This window comes from Trachinotus anak, unplaced genomic scaffold (assembly GCF_046630095.1).
Source record: "Trachinotus anak isolate AG129_WGS33_773 ecotype Australia unplaced genomic scaffold, CSIRO_AGI_Tana_v1 ptg000002l, whole genome shotgun sequence".
NCBI lineage: Eukaryota > Metazoa > Chordata > Actinopteri > Carangiformes > Carangidae > Trachinotus > Trachinotus anak.
In genome coordinates, this window is record NW_027273853.1 from 9,404,473 (window position 1) to 9,427,250 (window position 22,778).

The following is a 22,778-nucleotide window of genomic DNA, read 5'->3' on the forward strand; positions in this document are numbered from 1 at the left end:
CATGTTGATAACAAGTTTGTAATAGTAATATATTGGTATATTTCAAATGCTTTCAATGTGCTACTTTTTATCTTCATGCAGTTTCTCTTTTTTCTCCTCTGTTTTGTCTTCACAGGGTGGTTGCATTTTCAAACCCCAGCTTGTTTTACCACTGAAAAACTCAAATACAAAGAGTGTACTAGGGATAATTCTGTCAGGAAGACTGTTAAGGAAAAAATGAACAGTGCTTGCTCATCTACAGATGCTTTGAACTTACTTGCTGACTTGGCACTTGGTGCCAGTAATGACCAGGTTCCACCACAACCAGACCCAGCACTTGAGAGAAAGCCTGAGCCAAGTTTGAAGAAGTGTGGCCTTACAAAAGATGTTACCAATGCTGAACAAGAGTCAGTTCTTCATGCTCTGCTTAGACAGCCTGCTGCTAGACCCATACATCCTTTTGAGTCTCCTTCACCAAGCCATCTTGTAGGAGAAAGTGAATTGGTTGGTTTAATATCTGAAGAACATGCTTACTCATTGCCCCCATCTTCCCCTCTGCTGTTGGATTTGCCAGGTACACCTTTCCAGGTATCCCCTTTAAGTGGTTCTACCAGACTGCTGCACCATCACCAGCAGTTGTATGGTGATGGAATTCAAACACTACACCCCTCTGTTTGTCAGGAAGACAAAGCTGAATGCAACCACAGGACTCCAGAATACCTGAAAAAACATATTGTGCGCAGGAGAAAGTTCAGACACTCCCGCACCTTTGTCAACAATGGTACATCTATCCAAGTCACAAGGCAATGGAACGAAAACTATGACTTTAATCGAGACAGCAAGTTTTCAAGTGATTCAAAGGACAGAGCTATCATACGAGCCTTGCATGGGTATGTATATTGCATCATTTGTTGTTATTTATGCAAAGAATATCAGCATAAAAGATAAAAATGTTTCTTTTCACATGATGTCAATGCTATACTTGTTGTATCTAGATGACAAATGTTGGTAGTATGCAGTAAATCCGACTTTTAGTTTAGTTTATGACATGAAAAGTTATTAAACTAAAACAGCTCATTTTTTTTACACCTTCGATAGCCCGTGGGATTTCTCCATTCAAGACACCACTGAAGAGGTACGGCTCATTGTCCACATGTGGATAGGTCTGTTTTATAGCCGGTCAACAGCCAGATTCTTTCACATGGACACGAACTTTGCATGTCCAGAAGAGAGTGATTCTTTGGGAATGTCCAGTGAAATGGTACCAGCAGCACCAGCTCAGCGTGAGCTCAAGGCAAATTCATTTGATGCTTTCCCAAGTGTAACAGACACTCAAGACCCTTTAATTTCAAATGCTTTGGACCTCAGCAAAAAAGCTAACTCTATCTTGGACCAAGGATCTGTGATTTTGGACCTGTCAATGAGAAACTGCAGTGCAGAGACTTTCACCTCAGATCCACAAGGCGACAGAAAAGAGACTTCTGGGTCCGATGCCCATGCAGACGAAAGTGAACCATTGAACACACTGAAGTCATCTGTGGGACTGCAGGAGGTAGGCACATTTCATGTTTGATTCTAAAATTACTGTTAAACTGGAGGTACACTATTACGCATTTAATGTTTTTGTCATCATCTCAGATTGTCTCAGGATATAAAACAGTTTAAGTATCAGGTTCCCATGCTTGTCATGTAATAATAGTTAAAGGTAATTAGGGCTGTCAACTGTCAGATTAAGGACCAAGCATTACTGACGCGGCACGCGTTTTTTAAAAATCGTGTTAATCACGTGCCGCCAAAGATTCTTTATTTTACACCATCACTGCTGCTGTTACCAAAGATTCTGGAGCGCTATGTTCTAGAATCTTTGGCTGCTACTATTTTGACCCTTCGATGCACCCTTACTTGTTGTTAAGCTGCCACAGACACTTCCTACGAAGATGTTACATGGCGGAGCAAGATACTTAAAGGCAGGTCATGTCTATGGGAGCAAAAGGGAGATGGTTCTGGTCTGCATAAAGGGGTGTGTCAGGAGATCTTAAATGTTTAAATCCAATGCCTGAATCATTGTCGGTGAAGATCGAATTAATTGCAAAATAGAAATATATAACTTACCCAGAGCTTGTCTACGGATAAAAACAATTTCAGACATCTTCATAATTGCACATTAGACATGCTAAGGTTAGCTTCTAGTTCAGACAGACTGACAGTTATATGTTTTCAAGCAAGAGAAAGCAGTTCTTTAATGCAAAATAATAGAATTTTAATCATGTGATAAAACATGCTATTAATCACGATAAACAGACCACTGATAAAACGCCATTTTAAAATGGCATTTTATAAAGAAACGATCTCCATCCAGATGACCGCTTTAGCTCCATATCAAAAATAATCTCCATCCATACTATCACACCTGAAAATGCAGATCACATGAGCATTCACGTACACCGGGCATGCACAAGCCGTTGTAAACAGGAGGCAATGCTGTTTGCTGTGCAGTTGTTTGGTTGCACAAAATACCGTGAACGAGGAACAGCAAAGGCAGTTGTAGCATTAAAATTCAGAATTGAACTCTACAGCAGCTGCTACCAAAGTTTGTAACGCTTGTTATTTGTTATTCGTGTTGGTCATGCAGGGTAGTGTTGACAGAAGGCAAAAGCATAGCAAAAGTGATGTTTTAAAACTAAAACGTCATCGCCTGAGAGGTGACATTCCCTATGCCAATTGCCAGTTTTGCCAGCTAGTGGTCTGCAGACCAGGCATACTTTGCCTGCCTCCCAACGAACCATGTACCAGACCCTTTATCCTTTTCCTTGGGGGAGGTGATACAGAAGAGGCTCCAACTAGTCTGGGTTGATGCAGGAGCCCCATGGGGGGTCCGGATAGACTTCCCTCCAATGCTTAGCTTCAGGAAGGATCCCCATTTTCCCTATTCCAGACAGCACAATCATCTCCTCTTTTGGCATTCTCATAAGGGTGTTCAAATCACTCTCTTTCTGGCATTTGGGCATGAACAAATTTGCAATGGGGACCCTACCAGAAACTATTGTCCCTGACAACACAGTTCCAAGTGCGCAGGAACACCCACACTCCTGGCACAGCAGAAACAGTTTATCTGAAGTTAAAGTGGGGTGAGCACCAATGACAGTTTTTCCCCCTTTTAACCTTCTCTAATGAGCAGTGAAATGGAAGTTTGTCCCAGCTTCCTGAGGATGCTTATTATTCTCCTAGAGGTGTGCAATATAGAAACCATATACAAGAAAAAATCCTTATCTTTATGTGTTATTTTCTAAAAGACCAGTTCATTGTCCATCATGTCCATACTTGTTCTGCTCTCTGGTAATGAGAATGTTCCCCAATGGACTGCATATAACATACATCATGTATCATATGATATTTTATGATATATTTTGTAATTATGATTTACAGCATTCATTGTTTCAATTGCTGGTGCATCCATTGCTTTCACTGAATGAACAACACAGTGTTAATGATGTGTCATTCTTACACTTGTCTACTCTTTCCAGCATGACAAAACGATGGAACACTCCACAGAGACCATTAATGATGTGAACAATGTCAGAAGCATCTATGAAAATGAGAATATTTGTAGTCCTTCGCAAAAAGCTGGCTGCCTCAAGCACACAAATATGCCATCTTTTAAAGGCAATGGATCCGTCATTCCTCCACCAGAAGAGACGGCAAGTTTATCTGTTCAGACAGAATATGTCCGGATTGTTTCAGGAACTGGTGACATGTCACATGGATGCAGCAAAGACAAGCCACATATGGAAGATGGCATTGAAAATTCACAAATTACAGAGATAAGTACAGATACGTCCAAATCCATGAGAAACAAAGAGAGAGAGTCCAACAAAGCAGAAGATGAGCATGATGAAACTGAATCCAAAGAAAATTGGGAAGTGAAAGAAATCCCATGCCAACAAGGCAATATAGAACCTTCTCCTAAAGTGATTGATACATATGATGATTCTACAAACAAAGAATCAGGTGTTGTCAGAAGTGGAAATTGTTTTGAAAATGAGAAGCAATTATCAAGGGAGGAACCTCAAGCAGTCTCACCAAGTCAGGCTGAAAATGTTAATGAAGATGTGGATTGTAGTACAGTAAATGAAGGTGAAATGATCACAGGTGAGCATAGTTTTGGAAAAGAAGATGGACTTGATGAGAAGGAAAGCTGCATTTCATCTGTAGCAGTTGACAGCGATCTGAGTGAGCAACCATTACCTATGATGTGTGACGGCCCTGAATCAGTAAAGAAGGATTGCATTACAGATGGTAGTCACCAAGCACCACTTGATAAGCAACCACCTCAAACAGACAATGAGGAAGATGCCTGCCATAATTTGCAGTTGAGGAAGCCGCTTCCAAATAGCAGTGTACTGACAGATGCTATTTCAGAAAAAGCTCCTAACATTCCATCTGAAATTGAACCTGTTTACAATCAACCTGCAGTTGAGGATAATTCAGAAAATGATATTTGTTTGGGAGATAAGGTACATGATCAAATGGAAGCATTACCCATATCTGATGAGAGCACCTGTCCATTACATGGGTCTTGTCTAGCTGGGTCTGTCCCCCAGACCAAAGACAATTTGGAAACAGGCAACCAAAACATGGAAATGGCCATCTTAAATTTTGGTCCAAGTAGTGATGAAACAAAATCTGTTGTGGTAAAGGAAAAGGATGATAACACAACTCAAGAAGAACCATTTCATCACCAGGTTCATTCACCTCAGAGTGAGGCTGAGAAAAAATGGGAAGCTGAAGAGGCACTGACTAAAGAATCCGATCTCAAAACGGTGAGAACAAATGAGGCATTGGGAAAAAGTCATAGTGGGGTTGTAATTCCATTTATTGGACTAGACATCTCCAGAGAGGATATAGTACAACCACATATCTCACACCAACAAAGTAAGGTTGAAGAAGTTGTTCAAGGCCAGAAAGAAATGCCATTTATCAGTGAAACTGTGTACTCTGACTTGCCCATAAAGGTATGCAGTACATCTGATATGTACAGTAAAAAGCAGCGACTGACTATTGGCAAAACATTGCTTCTTCATGTAAGTGAAACCAACCAGTCAGTAGTTCTAGGAAGTGAGTCTCATGACAGGTGCCATACACCAACTTTGGATGAGAGGCCATACGAGTGTATACCTTGTTCTGGCCCTATCAGCAGTACTTCTGCTTTTGGTAGTAGTGAAACCTACCAAAACATTACTCAAAAATCCTATAGCAGAAGCTCAACACCTATAATTGATGAGATACCTCTTGAGCAAAAACTTAGTCAGTCTACAGTTCACAGTGATCATAACCCCCATTATGGTCTTCATCCTGATGTTGAACTAAGAACTTTGAGAGTTCTACAAAGTATAGACAAGTTCTTTTCCAAATCAAACCACACTGACAAATCCAGCCAGATTGAAACAGATGATATGAAAAACTATCTTCATCAAACCCCTAACCTCAACAGCAAGCACATCCCCCCTTGCTTAGCCTCAAGCCACACTTCAGCTGACTTTAAGGACAAGAGGCTAAGCAATTTAAAGCCAGTGGTGGTGTCAGCCTCTACATCACATGAACTGCACAAAGAATCATCAGATCACTTTCTTATATCACCTTTCAAAAGTAAATTAGAGGAAGTACTTGGTGTTAGGTTACAGCTTAAGAAAATGGACTCACCACTTCCCCAACACTATTTTGAAAGAACAGATAAATTACAGGAAACCTTTATCGGGCAAAGTTATTGTAATTCCTACACACCTATTCCCTCTACTGAGTGTTTGCAAACCATTACATCTAATACTGACCAAGACAGGTATAAAACAGCACCGCAGTCCAACTTAAATCATGAACCCCGTTCATATAGTCAGCGTCCTGTCATGGCTGTGAAACCCTCTAAGAGTGATGAAAGTCAAGCATATTGCATCTCTAAAGATGGACAAATTGAATACTCTCCCAAAAATAAACAGACTCAAACTCCTGTTGTCACAAGCACCACACCCAATTCCATACACTTGGAGAAGAAGACAGAACATTTCAAGGGAAATTCTGGGCTAAACAATGAAAAGCAAGAGTCAACAGAGTTTTCCTCTAGATGTAGTTGGTTGTCAAATGTTATTGACAGTAGATCCAAATTGGATGAAGATAAATTTGTACTTTTAAATGCTTCAAATCAGTGCCAAGGAAAGGACACCAAGATTCCGTTGTCATCTCTGTCCATGCAGTCATTTGAATCAGCAAAAAGTGAAGTAAGCCAAGGTTTCTTGACTTGTAGTTCACTTGACAAAGTCGGGCAAACAACTAAAGAGAACATTGAGGTTGATCAGAAAGACTGCTCAGAAGCATCAACTTCATTTGCAGACCGCAAAGATACTAGCATAATAGGTGACAGTCTCATCCTGGGACCTCAAAGCTCACTCTCATGCACAGTCTTTAACACCAATCAGAAGAGATCATATTCTTTTCTGGAGCAGGTTTCTCAGAGGTGCCTTCAAGATGATATCACTCAGGCGTCAATGGAACAGGAGTGCCTTATCTTCTCAGAAAAAATGAAACAACTTTTAAAAAGGAGTAAGAGAGGACCCATCTGCCAACAGGACTCACATGACAAACTGACATTGTCTTGCGCTAGTCCTGTGACTGTGCACTTTTCTAGTCTAGAGGAGCAGGAGGATTCACTGGAACTATTGGATGCACCATCACTTGTTGGACAAAAAATCAAGGTAGACGTGTCTGACAGGAAAGGCATGGCAGAGTCTACAGGGGAAGAAAAGACTTTGCATCCTCAAAAATTATCTCCAGGATTGGGCAACCTGAAAGAACATGTTGGAGTTTCTGCTTTGACTGCAGAATGCGCTAGGTTGTATGAAGCAATGATGGATGATGTTTGTGCTGTCAAAAAGGTCCCATCTAGACCTATGCACTTCCGGATGGACAAAGGTTACAAAAAGACTGAACCAAGTAACCATTTTGACTTCTGTGATCAAATGAAGAGAGAGATGGATGAGAGCTTTCGAAGTAATCTGAATTCAGTTGTGAAGAAATCCTGTAAAAGAAAGTACAGATTCTACATATTAATGACGTCAGATGATGCCCTGTTTGAGGAAACCAAGGTAAGACAAGTTATCAACAAAATTCTAATGCAGTATTTTTATTAACTATAGTTTTCAGCGATGTAATCTATATAGCCTGCATTTCTGAAACCATTTAAGTGATCTGCCACCCAAAACACACTTATACTCATTCCCTGTAAAAAAAATAATAAAGATAAAAAATAAAATGGATATAGGAGGTTGTGATCAGTTTAGATTAATGGCAAGGACAAAATGATGAAAATGTCTGTGCTAATTTCTCAGCCTATTTATGCAGAACAGTCAATTTCTCTGTTTTCTCACAGTAACATTTTAATGAGCTGGTGTTTGATTTGTGCACACCTCAAGAAACTCATGGCTTCTTCACTTGGGATGAAACAATTTGTTGATTTAAGGTGATCTACAGAAAATTATTAAACAATTCTAATCTGACGATGCCAACGATTCCCTACATCCAGCTTTTCAATTGTGAGGATTTGCTGCTTTTCTTTGTCTTATGTTATTATAGAGCAAATATCTTTGGTTCTGCCACCTTTAACACACTACGTAGAGTTTGCAGGCCACTCAAATGTTGGATTGCTTTTCATTTTAAGTTAATATCTGATTTATTTTTGATATATCTATATTTTGTAATGTCAGATTCAGCCTACACATTGAGCCTTTAGTGAAAGCTGTCAGTTTTATGTCATGTTGCTGGTATGATGTCAATATGACATCAAGTTTTTTTCTCCAAATCTCTAGATTGTGCGACGCAGCTGCGAGGCGTGAGACACGCGTCTCATGCAGGCAGTATGTCTCCTCTTACCCATTAACATGGGTGCCACGCCTCCAGTGTGTTCCAGGCCTGAGGCATTTCCATACATAAACTTAAAACTTAATATAATTTGTCTTATCAGATATAATGTGTCACTTATTGTAGCAGCCACTGAATAGACATAAAGATTATATCAAAGGAATGCTGAATTGAAAGATGTTATGCAGTCTACTAATAAGCCCTTAGCATATTTGCTGCCCCAACATATATGATAGCAAGTCAAGTCAAGGGGATCTTTTTTTCAAAACTGGCAAAGCATTGTAAGCCTTACTTGTGAAAAATGGCTTTTAAGGTTTTGTAATTTCTCCTTCATTTTCAAAAGGCACAGTTAGAGGCAGAGGGCCATACTGCCGTACAACCGTCCGAGTTCTTCCGTGGTGAGGGTAGTTCGTCATCCCTACTCATCATCCTCAGGAATGAAGACATTGCAGAACACATTTGTGAGGTAACGGATCAGTTGCTGTAAAAGAACGCAACAGTCCTTTTTCAATGGTTAATTATTAAATAATGGCTTTGTTCTCTGCCATCTCAGGTCCCACATTTGCTTGAGCTGAAGAAGTCACCTGGTGTGCAGTTTGCTGGAATTGATGAACCAGATGATGTTGTGAATCTCACCCATCAGGAGCTCTTCATGCGTGGTGGTTTTATAATGTTTGACAGAGCAGCACTGGAGCCCCTTAGTGTCTGTATGTGGATTTTTTTTGTGTGAGATTGTGTTATGTGAGCATTTTATATTTCATCCAAGTGTTTGTTCATGATCTCAACTTTGTATGAATTTTTAGGCGACATGAAAAAATTCTCAGAAATCTTGCAAGAGCTAAGCAGAACAGGGAAGTGGAAATGGATGCTACACTACAGAGACAGTCGTCGACTGAAAGAAAATGCGAGGTAGGGGTCAACTACAAGAATGACTTGTTTCTCATTTCCCTCTATGGTAGGACACAGTTGCTCTAAAAGTCTTTTTTAATATATAAGATAAAGATAAATAAAGATAAATGTTTGTTTTGAATGCACCCTTTGGTAGGAGAGTGTTGTCTCCTAACCACAGCTGGGGCAAATCTTGCGGGGGCTTATGCTTCCAGGCTCTAATACTTTTGATTACTTATTTCCAAAAAGGAGAAGCAATAGAACAGTCCCATATTATATAAGGGAAAGTATCTGCTTTATTTAACATTTCCAGAAGCAGTCATCAGTGAGTCATATTTTTTAAACTTAACTGATGTATAATACCTAATAATACATGATACATAATTATGTAGTGTATACATTTGCAAAAAGACTGATTGTGCACTTTGTTAAAGTCTGTTGAAATATTATCTGCTCATCAAAATTGTATTTTTCTCCTCCCATATGCAGGTTGAGCGCAGAGGCAAAGGAGAAAAAACACTTCTTAAACTCTTGTCAAGAAACTGGAATACTGGAGGTCTTGCCTTACCATGAGTGTGACCTCATGTCAAGAGATCAACCCGACTATCTCACATGTTTGGTTCGCTTGCAGGTCCAGAATATATCTGCCCGTTACCCTATTTTTATAACTGGTGAGATCCTAATGCACAAATATATTTACCCTGACATTCAGTGAGTCATGTGACATTGTGGTTTTATAAATTTTTATAGTTATATGGTCTTATAAACATCTCTAATATTGTATCGAGAGTGAATACCTTCAGTTTTTCAGCACCACAAAACATACCATACCAGAAAGCATTAAAAAAAAATCCTAGTTTTTGCATGTGTCTGAATTAACCTGTGTTTTGGTTATCTTATAATACAAAAGGCAAAATGTGTTTTGTTTTGTTTTTTCCTTACAGATACAACAACAGACATTTGTGCATTTGGGAGAAATGGAATTTTAACTACGACTGTGAACTCTTTCCTGACAAGTTCTCCAAGCGAAACATTTACAATCTGACCTGAAAAGATCAGATGGATGACTTCAAGTACACAGAAATCAGAAACTGGATGAGGAAAAACCAATACTTCACCAATGATGGTGATTTCAAACATACTACATTTATTATCATACTTCATGTCATAATTTATTATCTTCATTTGTAAATTCAATTATCATTCAGTTAATGGATAGAGTGACAATATTGCCAATATACCGGCAGGTGTGCTGTACATACTGTATTCATTTTGTATTTTATTTTTCCTGTAAATTGTATTGTAAACTTGTTAAATAGTGTGATTTTTATGTGGTACATATTTTGTCCTTAGCTGACAATTCTGACTTTATACAGCTGCAGTACAATCATTACAATGTTTGTTTGATGTTTTTTTTTTTTGTGGTCAAAATACTATTTTCAGAGACTTTTTTTACTTTGTTGCAGTGCATTGCAACAAAGCTAGATTGTGTTACATATTTAAAATTACACTATTTAGGTTGCAGACGGTGATTCTTGACTCTTGTTGGAGCAGTTAAACATTATAACTAAATGCTCAGTATGTTTAATTTTGTAGGCATAATTCTGTGCAGTACAACTCCAAATAAAGAGATGTCTAAACAATATTTTGTTTCAAAGCTATAAGATGTAACTTTTTCACATTAAAATGTCTAAAAATGACTAGACCTATGTCATATATTTTTTGACTTACATTAGCCAAAATATTTCTAGCAATTTTCAAACCTAAAGAAATACGTAATTGTATGATTGGTAAGAGTCCGTTTCATTCTGTCACCTGTCAATTATGTCATATCCCCTACACTGTTGCGATGGCATTGTGGTGGCCTGCCAGAAGCTCAATATTAACTTGTACCACATTTTTAAGATACATTTTTTACACCTTGGTTGTTATAAACTATATATTTTTACTTGATGAAGGACTTTAGTCATCAGACATCTGGATCTTAAATTATCAGAGAAAAAATGATGTGTTGATTCTAAAGTGGATGTATACAACTTTATTAAAATGTCTAACCTTAGCTAAGTTGGCCATTATCATTGTTAATTTGCTGATCAACAACCTAATATAAAGATGACATTTGAAAAAAAAATATCTCATTAGCTGCTAAATTTGGCCATTAAACATCAAATTTATTGATTAAATGATAACTTTTCAATAGCCTTAGGTGCTACATTTGATGGATTCAAATTTAATGTCAAAACAAAAAAGTGACAGAGACAGAGCATTAGCTGCAAATTTATTATTGATGTGAAATGAAACAGCGTTGGTTACGTCACGTGCCATCGTTGCCTACTAAGACGTTAGCAGTAAAGTTAAATAAAAAATATATAACTGATTCTAAAGTGAATGCAACATAATGACATGCCAGTAACCCAAAGTACTCTAATGGCCATAAACTATATCGACGCTAATGTTTACCTGCTAGCATTGCCCACTAAAATGTTAAGGGAAAAAAATTAAAAGCTAACAGATAATGATAATGACTGATAATGAATCTAAAATGAATGCAACATGAAAAAATGTCAGGAACTTCTAGATGCTAAATTGGCCGATACTTATATCAACTAGATAGAATATAATATTTTCTATAATATTAGCTGCAAACTTTTGCCGCTACAAATCTAATGTTTAGATGAAATTCAAAAAAACATAATTAACATTCACTGTCAATAGAGTGATGAATAATCTAATATTGAGATGAAATTGCTAAAGAAAAAAAAAAGAAATAAGGTTACATTAGCTGCTAAGATTGAATTTCCCGTTCAGTTGAAATGTTTTTAATAACTTTAGCTGCTTGGTTTGTCTTACGCAAATCTAATGTCAAGGGGAAATGAAAAACTGATAATTCCGTCCATTTTCTATACTGCCTATCTGTGCAGGGTTGCTGGGGGGCTGGAGCCAATCCCAGCTGACACTGGGCAAGGGCGGGGTACACCCTGGACGGGATGCCAGTCTAACACAGGCTGACATATAGAGACAAACAACCAATCACGCTCACATTCACCTGTACAGGCAATTTAGACTGTCCAATTAACCTAATGTGCCTGTCTTTGGACTGTGGGAGGAAGCCGGAGAACCCGGTACACGCAGAGACGGGGAGAACATGCAAACTCCACACAGAAAGGCCCCAAGCCTATCTCCGGCTTGTTGTCACACTCAGCATCAGATATGTTCCTTTTTAAATCATAAACAGAGTTTAGTCAATTGTAAGACTGACTGAACTCTTGTCATTATAGTAAACTACACAATCAACACACTTATAGGTACCCATCAACATCAGAGCAGATGAGGCATAAAATACTGCTTCAGAAATATTGATTGTCATATATAGCACACTATTTAAATGTTTATGCAACACTATGAATTATACTGAGATTGTTTAGTTGCTAAAGGTGAGAGAGCTCTGAAAGTCCTGCCAGTTCTTCTCACATCCATCTACAAGAGAGGAGGAAAAGTCTTCAGACGCACCTCTGAGGAGTCCCACAGGTTATTTGTTGGCATGCAGCCTTTACGTTTTGCTTTAGTTTTTCCAGTCTAGTAAGGGTGGACATTTGAACCACTTGATATGCTAGGCCAGAATATTTGAAAGTAGAGAAATAGCAAACCGTGAATATAAAACAAACCCATAGGTGATCAAATTCAACCGTGAATGTAAAACCAGTCAGTATAAATGAGACAAAAACTGGAATGAGAAAACAAATGTAAGAAAAGGCAACGAAAAAAATATAATATAAAGAATAAAATCTTAAGGAGAAATACGACAATTGAAATCAGTTGTCCGGATTATGTAACACAATCAGGCTGTTTCTACTCTCGCATATTTCTTTTTCTTTTATGGTGAATTTCTTTCATTTTCAGTTCAGTGTTCTCTTTCTCAGTTTACATTTACATTTAATTTTCTCATTCACGGGTTTTGTTTTACTTTTTTTTTTTCTTGCATTCAAGCATTCTGGCCCTAAATTACCTTCATAGATAACCCTGTAGTGATTATTGAAGTTCAGTAGCCAACGATTTGATTTGGACCTGATTTTTATGACAGCAATGCCCAACACTCTTAAACACAGGGGCATGACTGATGTTACTGAAGGCTAAGTATGTTGTTTCATCTACAGCCCTTCTAATTAGCACCAGTGAGGTGCACAATAGCTGTGTGGATTTGTGTGTTATAACATTAAAGTAGTAAAATGATTAGTGCAAACTACTTCTTCAAAATAACTTTTGCATTTAGTTTACAAAGACTTTTACTGTAAATTGAATTTATTTGCCTTGCACATATTTGTATTTGACCATATTTTGAAATGTTCATACAATGTTTGCATCAGTGGTTGTTGGTAATCCAAGTTTCTTTTTCTTTATTTTTGCATTTTGATACTTAAACTTGATAACTCAAATGTCAGTTACATTGCAACGCTAAGTGACTGATGTGTAAATAACAGGTGGGGACCAGTATGGTTGAGGATTTACAAACTGGAATGACCAATCAACCCTTCCTGCACATTTTATGCCTTGGGGATGAGATGACAACATGCCAGGCCTTCCCCATCATTTCAGGCCATGCAATTGAAACAGACTCTTCGCTGATGGCTGTAGATGTTTTTTTTAAGGCTTTATTCATGGTTGATATCAATTACATCAAGCGATGCCTCCCAGTGCCTTTCTTTACCATATTTTATGTTATGTACATTTGCATTGATGCATAATAACTCATTTTGTCAGAAAATTTGTAAAATATCATTAAATTCACATTCACAGTGACTTCTATTTGTATACTTTGTGTTTGCATAATTATGAGAAATGATTATTAAGTGCACAAAAATAATAATTGTTATATAATATACTGTTGTTGTTGTTGTTGAGTTGTTATTATTAGATATAAAAATATCAAGGCAATGAGACAGGAAATAACCCAGCATATGGGTAATATTTAACCCAGGAACAGAGTTAATTTCACTGTTAAATGGTAAAACCCGGCTCGTGTTCTGTCTCATAATTACCCAGTGGTGGGGTTAAGGTCGGGTTATTTTTTCAACCCAGCAGTTTTCTGCGTGTAGCCGTACATTTCAGAAATATATTGCCAATAAAATTACATAATCCTGTTTTGCTTTAATGAAGCAGTTCAAGAGAACATCAACACAAGGCATTTTCTTTTTTTCTTTTCTTTTTTTTTTACATTGCTTGTCACTGAAAATCATGAGGCTAAGTTGTTTGATCAATGAAAATGGTAACAACACAAGAATTTACCCCGCTGCTGAATATGCAAGAATGGGTCCAAAATAACTTCTTCTCTGCTTGGTATTCAAAAGTGGCACAGCAGGAAACTGATTTGCACCAATTACACATCACTCTCCTGTAGTTTTTAATCAAAAATGAAATTAAAAAATATGTAGCAGATAAAGATATCTCATATGGTGCCTTCAAACAGCATAAACAATAATCATGATCCTGCAACTGAGGCAAAACTGAACAATCATAGCAGGTCCTCATGCTCCATCTTGTGGCCCTGGTCTTGTTGCAAAATGTTTTAGTTTATATTGAGCTCATTTGTTGTAAAGTTGTGTTTTATCAAATTGCTAAAAAAAGGACTGCTGTGTGTCAGGAAAATGACATGATAATTAATTTGTTAAATAACAAACATTGTTTGGTGTATAATGTGAGAATAGTGAAATGCTTATCATTATAATCTGAAGAAGCCCAAAATTACATATTCAAACTGCTCCTCACCCTCGGTTAAAAAGCTCCGACTTTAAGTTCACTACTAAAAAAACAAGACAAAACACAAAAAACTAGCAAAAACTTCGCACGTTGAAATGTGGTGGAGGTGAATTTTTGATCATTTCTACTTAAAAATGACTGAAGCGATTGATCAGTCGATGTCATGTCAGCTCTGAAGTAGCGGTGGGTTTGTGGGGGACAAACTGAGACCCGGGGTCGAAGGGGCCCTTCGGGAGGTCGGTCAGGTGGTCTCAGAAATCCTTGACCTTAAAGTTTTGTCCAGTTTCAACGTGACTCAGCGGATGTGAAGCGACATCCGACACCGATCGTCGGCGTATTCTGTTGGATGAAAACATGTGTTGCTGGAACAGTCGATAACGACCCTCTAGGAGCAAAATGTTGTCAGTCGTGACAACAGAGACTATCTCGACCGTCCAACAAACGAACTGCCGCAGTTTGAGCAACATGTCGCTTCATTTGACGGCCAGGCCGCTTCTCTGCGCATCGCGAGGCGCTGATGAGCTGCGTGAACACAGCGGAGCCGCGCAGGCAGACGCAGGCTTCTGCGCATGTGCGATTTAGATTTCGGGGATGGGTCTATCGATGGAATCAAGATGGCGACTCTGGCAAAAGCGCCAATATATTTACTGAAGTAGATGTCCAAAATTAACCGCGGGAGCGGGTTTTCTCAAGCCCCTCGGGGGTTCCGTGAAACATGAAGACCGGGAACATGTTTTGGAAGAGGAATTGACTGGGATTGATACCGAAACAAAGTCAGCGAGATGTGCGAGAGCTATGCCCGCTCGCTGCTGCGTGTGTCGGTGGCGCAGATCTGCCAGGCTCTGGGCTGGGATGCGGTTCAACTCACTGCCTGCGACCTGCTGTCCGATGTGCTGCATAGATATATCCAGCAGTTGGCCAGGGTTTGCCATCGGTACTCTGAGCTGTGTAAGTGCCTCATTTATCGCCCCGATTACTTTTAAACCCATGAGCCTGAAAGTAGTCGTTGTTGTTGACTGGCTCTGTAGCTGGCGCCCCCTAGCAAAGGTTGATGTGTCAAAAAGTACAGTAGCTACATGGCTAAGCGGTTTCCATGTGTTGTTTTACTATGGCTATGATGCTTTCCAGCCCTGGTCAACACACTGTGAGTAGCTGACGCCACATGCATTGGTTACCTGCGTGTTGGATCATCTGTAAATGAATCCCTCTCATTGTGGAACCTGTTGAGCATTAGTACTTGCTTTAGCTTGAATGTCAACATTAGTCTGAGCACCTCCTTGCGTGTGCAGAAGAAGTACCAGTATGTAGTCAAGCCTTTGTTCCAGGTTATTATCAGCCTTAAAGATAGTATAGTGTAATGAATAGGAGGTATACAGGGTGTATGGCGAGGTTTGATGGTTTGTTTTGATGCTGCATTTCAGATGGAAGAACAGATCCAGTCCTGGATGATGTCAGCCAGGCCTTCAGACTGCTGGGCGTGAGTCTGAGTGAACTGGAAGACTATGTCCACAACCTGGAGCCTGTGGCCTTCGCCCAGCAAACACCACTCTTTCCCGTTAGCAAAAATAATGTCCTGCAGTTTCCCCAGCCTGGAGCCAGAGATGCAGAGGAAAGGAAGGACCACATTCCAGATTACATGCCACCCTTGGTCTCCTTACAAGAAGGTCAGTACATAAATGGCTATATACACATATCTTTATGTGAGTGTTTGATGTTTTCCATAGGTTGAGAGTTTGTTTGTGGTGGTCAACATGTTTTCAGCTAAACTGGACTATAGGCTGTACAGAATTCAAATATCCATTCAGTTTCTCAGTATTTTTTACATCTAGCTAAGACTAATGTGGTCCAGTGCAACAGTCCTGCAATTTATGCTATGTTCATGATGGCTATTATGTTCTCTTTTTCGTTTTTTCCAATATTTTGCCACCTCCACATATATATAAATGAGGGTGGACCTAATATTAGAAACACTTCTCAGTATAATAAAATATAATTCAGTGGCAGCACAAACTACATCCCTCATAACCACCATAAAGGCTTACCTAATAACTTGGCAAATGAGCATATAAATCCACGTCTTTGGGTTGAGGAGTTAGGTTGGGCCACTATAAAAACCTTCTACTGTGTTTGTGAGAATTCTGGGAGATTAATTTAAAACAGTGCTTAACAATTTTTTTTTGTCCCTTTCTGCTCTAGAAGAGGAAGAGGAGGAGGTCCTTCCTGATATGGGCACCTCAGCTGAAGCTATGCAGGTGGCACTGGAAGAGGATGAAGAGGAAATTGAAGAAGATGAGACAGTGAATGATGAGAACCACCCACTGAAGAGGCACTTAGACAGCCCAGATGCAGCTCTTGGTATGATGCCTACCTCTAAGAGACCACGCATGTATCCTGGCCTCAGTCCAGAATGGGGGGTTGAGCCCAGGGAACCTCTTACTTCTCTCAACCCGCAACGTGTTCCCCCGGGCATGCTGCCTTCTCACGATAGCCTTGACCCCCTGTCTCCTGAAACACCTTCTGGAACCCTGCCTTCCTTCAGACCTCAGCCGGTAGTACCAAAACACTCTGATCAAAAGGGCCTCACCACTCCAGGAAGAAAGCCTAAGGTCTCATCCCCAGGCAGACAACGGACTAAGTCCCCTAAAGGGGTCATTCCTCTTCCAGTGGGTGGCAGTCCCATCCATTCTCCTAAGCCGTCGAAGGAAAGGAAGAAATCCCCAGGCAGGACAAAGAGTCCTAAAAGCCCCAAGAGCCCAAAGATGGGTTCGGTCAAAGTATCTCAACCACCGAGCAAGACAGATAGTGTGCATAAGTTACCACTGTCGGCGCTGAGTGAGAGGATGGGCAAAGAGAACATCCATATGCGTCAGAATATAGAGGACAGGGAGTTAGCTGAGGGCCCCTTCAAGAAACTAGAGCCTGATAATACAGCTATCGATGACTCCATTGATGCTGTGATTGCCAGAGCATGTGCTGAGCGGGAGCCTGATCCTTTTGCTTTCTCGTCTGGCTCTGATTCAGATAGTAATGGATTCTCCAGCCCCAGGAGACTGACCATTATGGAGCCATCTACGCCTAAAGTCCCAAGTGGGGCCAGCAACTTTGTAAAAGACACATCAACACCACTTCACTTACAGGCACACACAGGCCTAGGAAACTGGACTATGGATGATTCAATCAATGAGGTGATCCGAAAGGTCAACCAGGGGGGTCCATCTGCACCCCCGCCAAACCAAGGGGAATATGTCTCATCAGGGTCAGCCTCGCCACCCACTCCTGAACCTCTGCTCAAGGTGTTTGAGGAGAAGAACAAGAGTGTGTCATCGGTAGATGTCAAGAAAAAGCTGAAGAAGGAACTCAAAACTAAAATGAAGAAGAAGGAGAAAGACAAGCCGAAAGACAAAGACCGGGAAAAGGATAAGAGCAAGATAAAAGAGAAGAATAAGGATAAGAACAGGGATAAAAACAAGGAGTTTTCCAAGGATGCCAAGATGCCCTGGAAGGACTTTGGAGTGAAGGATGATGAGCTCTTCGTTCAGCGAGACTTTACTCTGCCTGAGGTCTCCATTAAGATGAAGTCCAGAGATGGAGATGTCCCCAAGAAGGAGAAGGAAAAACACAAAGACAAAAAGAAGGATAAAGAAAAAAGTAAAAAGGACAAAGATAAGCGAGAGAAGGGTAAAGACAGAAGCAAGGACGACAGGCAGAAACAATCTGCGTTAGCCCCCTTTGCTCTGGGTGAAGTCCCACAACTGTTTAGCCCCTCTGCCTGCCTGCGCATACCCTCCATGCTTCCTCCTTTGGCCCCAATCCTCCAGGATAAAGAAATAAAGAGCAAAGAGAAGGACAAGAAGAAAGACAAGAAGGAGAAGAAGAAAAAGAAAGATAAGGAGAAGGATAAGGAGCGAGATAAGGCCAAAGAAAAAGAGAGGGAGAAAGAAGAGAAGAGGAAAGAAAAGGAGAGGGAAAAGGAGAAACGGGAAAAAGAGAAAGAAAAAGAGAGAATTCGATTGGAGAAGGTAACTTCTTTGGTTCAGTTTATCATTATCTCTCAGTGTTAGTGTGTCACTTTGATTAACCTTGTCCTTCCTGTTTCCTCAGGTGAAAGTAGAAACTCCAGCTGCTGTACCATCTCCAGTCATCCCCAGACTGACGCTCAGGGTGGGAGCAGGCCAGGACAAAATGTAAGCAATGAACAAATGTTTCTGGTGACAATGTTATTTCTTCCATCACCTGCATGTTGCATGAGGTTCTCCTTTCCTTGCACTATTAAAAGCTGAGAGGCAGTTTTACCATCACATTACTGGTGTTGGGTTTTATAAAGCCACTGAAGACACTGAAGAACAATAGTATACATTAATAAAACATGATACAAAGCAGAACTTTAATTAAAATCGTGTATAAATCATTGTGACATACCATATGTTCATACTGACTTGTTTTTTCTCTGTCCATCTTCAGTGTTATCAGCAAGGTGGTTCCAAATTCAGAGCCCAAGACGCCAGCACCCAAGACCCCCGCTGCCAAGTCTGGACCTGGGAATCGCCCTCGGACGCCTCCACCTCCCCCAATACTCTCCCCAGTTGCACCTCCTCTGCCCCCACCTCCGCCTCCAGTTCCTCTCGCTCCTGCCCCATCATCTTTGCTCTCCCTGGGCTCTATGCTCTCTCCCGCCGCTTCCCTCAAACCACCAGTTCGCAGCGTAGTAACTGAGACTGTCAGTACCTATGTGGTGAGTGCTCGTACTATACACTTTTGTTTTCTGATAATTGGTGCATGTCAATAGTATTTGCATCATGTGGTTCATCTTCAAAAAAAAAAAAAAAAAAAAAAAATATATATATATATATATATATATATATATATATAATGTGTGTGTGTGTGTTTGCAATGTGATTCAGCTTTAATGGGTTTTCCTCAGTCTAGGTGACTAGTAAATTAATGACACTTAAGATATAAGGGACCACATGGTTATTTATGTAATTCTTGTCCCCCTTTATTCACTGATCGGCATTGTTTCTGTAGTAACCATTGTGTCATTGAGCTGTGTGTTGGTAATGCTTTTTTATTGTCCGTTTTTACCCAAGATTCGAGATGAATGGGGAAACCAGATCTGGATTTGTCCTGGATGCAACAAACCTGATGATGGCAGTCCCATGATAGGATGTGATGATTGTGATGATTGGTATCATTGGTAAGAGACTTATTTTCCCTTTTCTGGTCTATTAATCCACTTTGTGCCATGTTGTGTTTTGATGTAAGATTATACTTTTGGTATGTGTTTTTGCCTGTTGGTGAAAGTTGGGGGTGAACCATAAAGTCAGGGGTTAACCGTACACAAAATTCACCTTTATGTACATGCCTTGGTTTTCAGTTATGGGCTCACGGTTTTCTACATTTTCTATACAGCAGGAGTAACAAAAGAAAGACAGAATAAAATATTTTTATAATTTATTTTTAAAACTGTGAACTTTAAATGGCAGCTCATTGGCAATAATTATAACAATTTGACAACTGAAATGACTGAAAATGCTCCATCCTTATTATAGAAGAGTCTAATGTGCGTATTTGCAGATCTAAAGTAGATGGAAAAAATATCCATTAATATAAGCTTATCATACCTATAATTAAGCAGTACAATGTCTGTTTTTTTTTTAAACATACACTTCAACATTTTTTGCTTTGTGGTATACTCAGTCAAAACTCAATTCACTTTATTCTCAAGTTTGACACATTAACTCTCTGTACTCCTGGAGGAACATGTAGTTCCTGGATGATGGCAGCTTGTCTTTCAAGCTGCAATGTAAAGGAACATTACAGCGTGGTTCAAGCTCTGTAATAGACACATTTGGATGATGCTGTTGTCAGTAGTTCAGCATGTTTGGTCATTTATATTCAGATATAACCTCACTGAACTTCAATTCAGCAGGTTGCTACACAATTTTTATCTTTTCCATTGGGTCTTATTGAGAAACTGTCTTACTTCTGAATGATAAAAGTAAATAAAGTCTTCCAGCTCTGGTTTCTCATTTGCATTTGCCAGACAACAGCGATCCTACTGTCAAAGCTGGTGGAACTCTTGCATTTCAGAAATGTTCCACACTTGCTAAATGTAATCGTAAACGTAACATTTATTTTAACAGTATTAAGCTTATTTATATATTTATAAAATTCTCACAATAAATGAAGTCACAAAAAAACAATACATAAACATATTTATACATAAAACCTAAGAATAAAAAAACAATACTTAAGTAAGAACACATGTATATGGTTCATTAGTTCATAATACTGTCATACAAAATCTGCATTTTTTTTTACTACAAAGAACAGAATTGGTTGGGTAACCTGAAGCAGCCCCAGATTTTTTTGAATAATTATTGGTGGCCTTCAGTAACTTATGTCAGCTTTTTCCTGGCCAAGCAACTTGAAAGTCTCTTCAGCCATTGATTGATAATTGGTCCTTTCATTTTTTCCATCCTATTTTTCCATTTGTTGACAGGGCATACTAAACTGAAGAAAGTCTCATAAAAAACTGAATGTCCTGCTGTGGTTTGTGATTAATACCTGTGGGGTTACACTCCCTAGTAGAAATGTAAAAATAGCTTCTTCCTCAGCATCTTTTCACTAAACTGAACCCTCTTTTTCCTTTGTCTGCTCAGGCCTTGCGTTGGGATCCTTACAGCGCCTCCGGAGGACCAGCAGTGGTTCTGTGTTAAATGTTCCAGCAAGAAGAAGGACAAAAAACACAAGAAAAGGAAACACAAACTGCATTGAGACTATGCAAAAAGCACATATTTTGGACTTTTTTGGACTAAAAGCCATCGCTGAACACTCGTGGCACTGCTGTAAAATAAAAAAGAAAGTTTAAAATTGTGGCTGATTCTAACTTCTAATGATTTTTTAAAATGATGTCAGCCATGATGCATTGTGACTTGGTAAGAAAAAAGGCTTTAACCAGCACATATCCAGCCTCAGTTCTCATGTGGGCTCATGTGGTATTCCCTTATTCACCTGTAAATCATTTGCTCGTTTTGGATGTCCAGTCGCAGGAAATCATGACAGATATGTTTGTATAAGGAGACCATGCCAATGACAATGACCATGGCAGGCGAGAGCTCAACAAGGCAGAACCAGACAACAGCTAACATCCATCGTCTTTATTTCTGTTTCCTTCATGTAACCACAAAAAGGAATGACCTCGAAGTCAAACATTTCCACAGTTTTCTGCAGTAACATTGAAATGTCATGTATATAATGATGATGGCATCAGGCGTGTATAAATGTGTAAATACCAACTTCCAAGCCAAGTGCATTTTGTTCTTAGGATTCTGACTTGTTAAATCCATTTCCAGATATTGGTTTTTAACTCGAATTATTTTCTGTAATTTCTGTACATTTTTTAAATTTAAAGTTTGTATTTTTATTTTTTTTTCTTCATATGGATTTGTCCTGGAGTTATACTGTAGCTGTGCTTGTAATGTAATTCATTTCGCTGATATTTCGATATTAAAGATGAACAGTCTGTGTACTCACAGACTTTAAGACGTAAATCTCATTACCATCAAAATTGTACTTAAATTTTCTGTCGACCTCTTTTGTGCATCCTTATTTTATTTTCAACCCTGACAGACATCTCCACCCCCCCACCCCTTTTGTTTCCAGTAGCCGTTTGTTTGCATTTGCTTTACAAAAATAGATTGGAAATATTTTAACAAACTGAGTTGCAGATGTTGAATTTTGTTCCTGCTCATTTCAGACATGATGATAAAATCATTTGTCATCAGCTGAATTTTCATAGCTGAGTGCAGCTGGTCATAGACCAAGTTCAGGATCCATTCCTGCATCTGTACAATGCATTAGCCTAGATTTGAGGCTTTTTTGCTGACTTCTCATTCTACAATACACCCACATACAATATGCGGAACAGTGTTTAGCAGCCACATTTCACAGGGGTGTCTTACCTAAAACACTGATTTGTGGATGTTGAGGAACTGATTGAATGTCTCACAACGTGTCTAAAAATGTCTCCTGTGTCATTTGCAGCAGCTGTTTTTGCCCTTCCCTGAACAACCACACGGTGTCATTCTTCATGCACAGTCACTGTGGCATGCTGCTGCTGACATGTTGAGACAGCACAGCAGGCTCACAAAAACGTGCTTCACCACATTATGAATGTAAGAAATGTAACAGGTGTCTCTTCGTCGATGCATGTGGAATTATCTCGCCAGCATGCCTTCAAGTGAAACCAG

The 22,778-nt window shown here is 39.4% G+C and overlaps 2 protein-coding genes across 5 annotated transcripts in view; both read left to right on the top strand.

The window, feature by feature from the left end:
- tasor2 (transcription activation suppressor family member 2) overlaps positions 1-10,472 on the top strand; it is a 24,239-nt gene extending 13,767 nt beyond the window's left edge. For 2 of the 4 annotated variants that reach the window (XM_071494692.1, XM_071494701.1), the window contains exons 15-22: positions 116-869; positions 1,078-1,531; positions 3,504-7,112; positions 8,228-8,350; positions 8,438-8,591; positions 8,688-8,793; positions 9,262-9,443; positions 9,717-10,472. In XM_071494692.1, the coding sequence (XP_071350793.1) occupies positions 116-869; positions 1,078-1,531; positions 3,504-7,112; positions 8,228-8,350; positions 8,438-8,591; positions 8,688-8,793; positions 9,262-9,443; positions 9,717-9,817 (5,483 nt within the window). In that variant the 3' untranslated portion in view covers positions 9,818-10,472. Of the gene's footprint in view, positions 1-115; positions 870-1,077; positions 1,532-3,503; positions 7,113-7,832; positions 7,881-8,227; positions 8,353-8,437; positions 8,592-8,687; positions 8,794-9,261; positions 9,444-9,716 lie in introns of those variants that run through there. The other 2 variants (XM_071494712.1, XM_071494719.1) reach the window with 2 other exon arrangements.
- A 4,279-nt stretch (positions 10,473-14,751) lies between these two features.
- On the top strand, positions 14,752-22,084 carry taf3 (TAF3 RNA polymerase II, TATA box binding protein (TBP)-associated facto). The gene is made up of 7 exons (XM_071494730.1): positions 14,752-15,474; positions 15,948-16,190; positions 16,723-18,545; positions 18,628-18,710; positions 18,988-19,258; positions 19,614-19,720; positions 21,189-22,084. The coding sequence occupies exons 1-7, from the start codon at positions 15,309-15,311 to the stop codon at positions 21,301-21,303; spliced, it is 2,808 nt and encodes a 935-aa protein (XP_071350831.1). The 5' UTR covers positions 14,752-15,308; the 3' UTR covers positions 21,304-22,084.
- Positions 22,085-22,778: the final 694 nt, after the last annotated feature.

Bases quoted from the DNA above. Each gene is read 5' to 3' on its own strand.
- taf3 (XM_071494730.1), top strand. From the start codon at position 15,309: ATGTGCGAGAGCTATGCCCGCTCGCTGCTGCGTGTGTCGGTGGCGCAG. The intron at 15,475-15,947 runs GTAAGTGCCTCA...GCTGCATTTCAG, and splicing joins CCATCGGTACTCTGAGCTGT to ATGGAAGAACAGATCCAGTC. The intron at 18,711-18,987 runs GTAAGCAATGAA...GTCCATCTTCAG, and splicing joins GGAGCAGGCCAGGACAAAAT to TGTTATCAGCAAGGTGGTTC.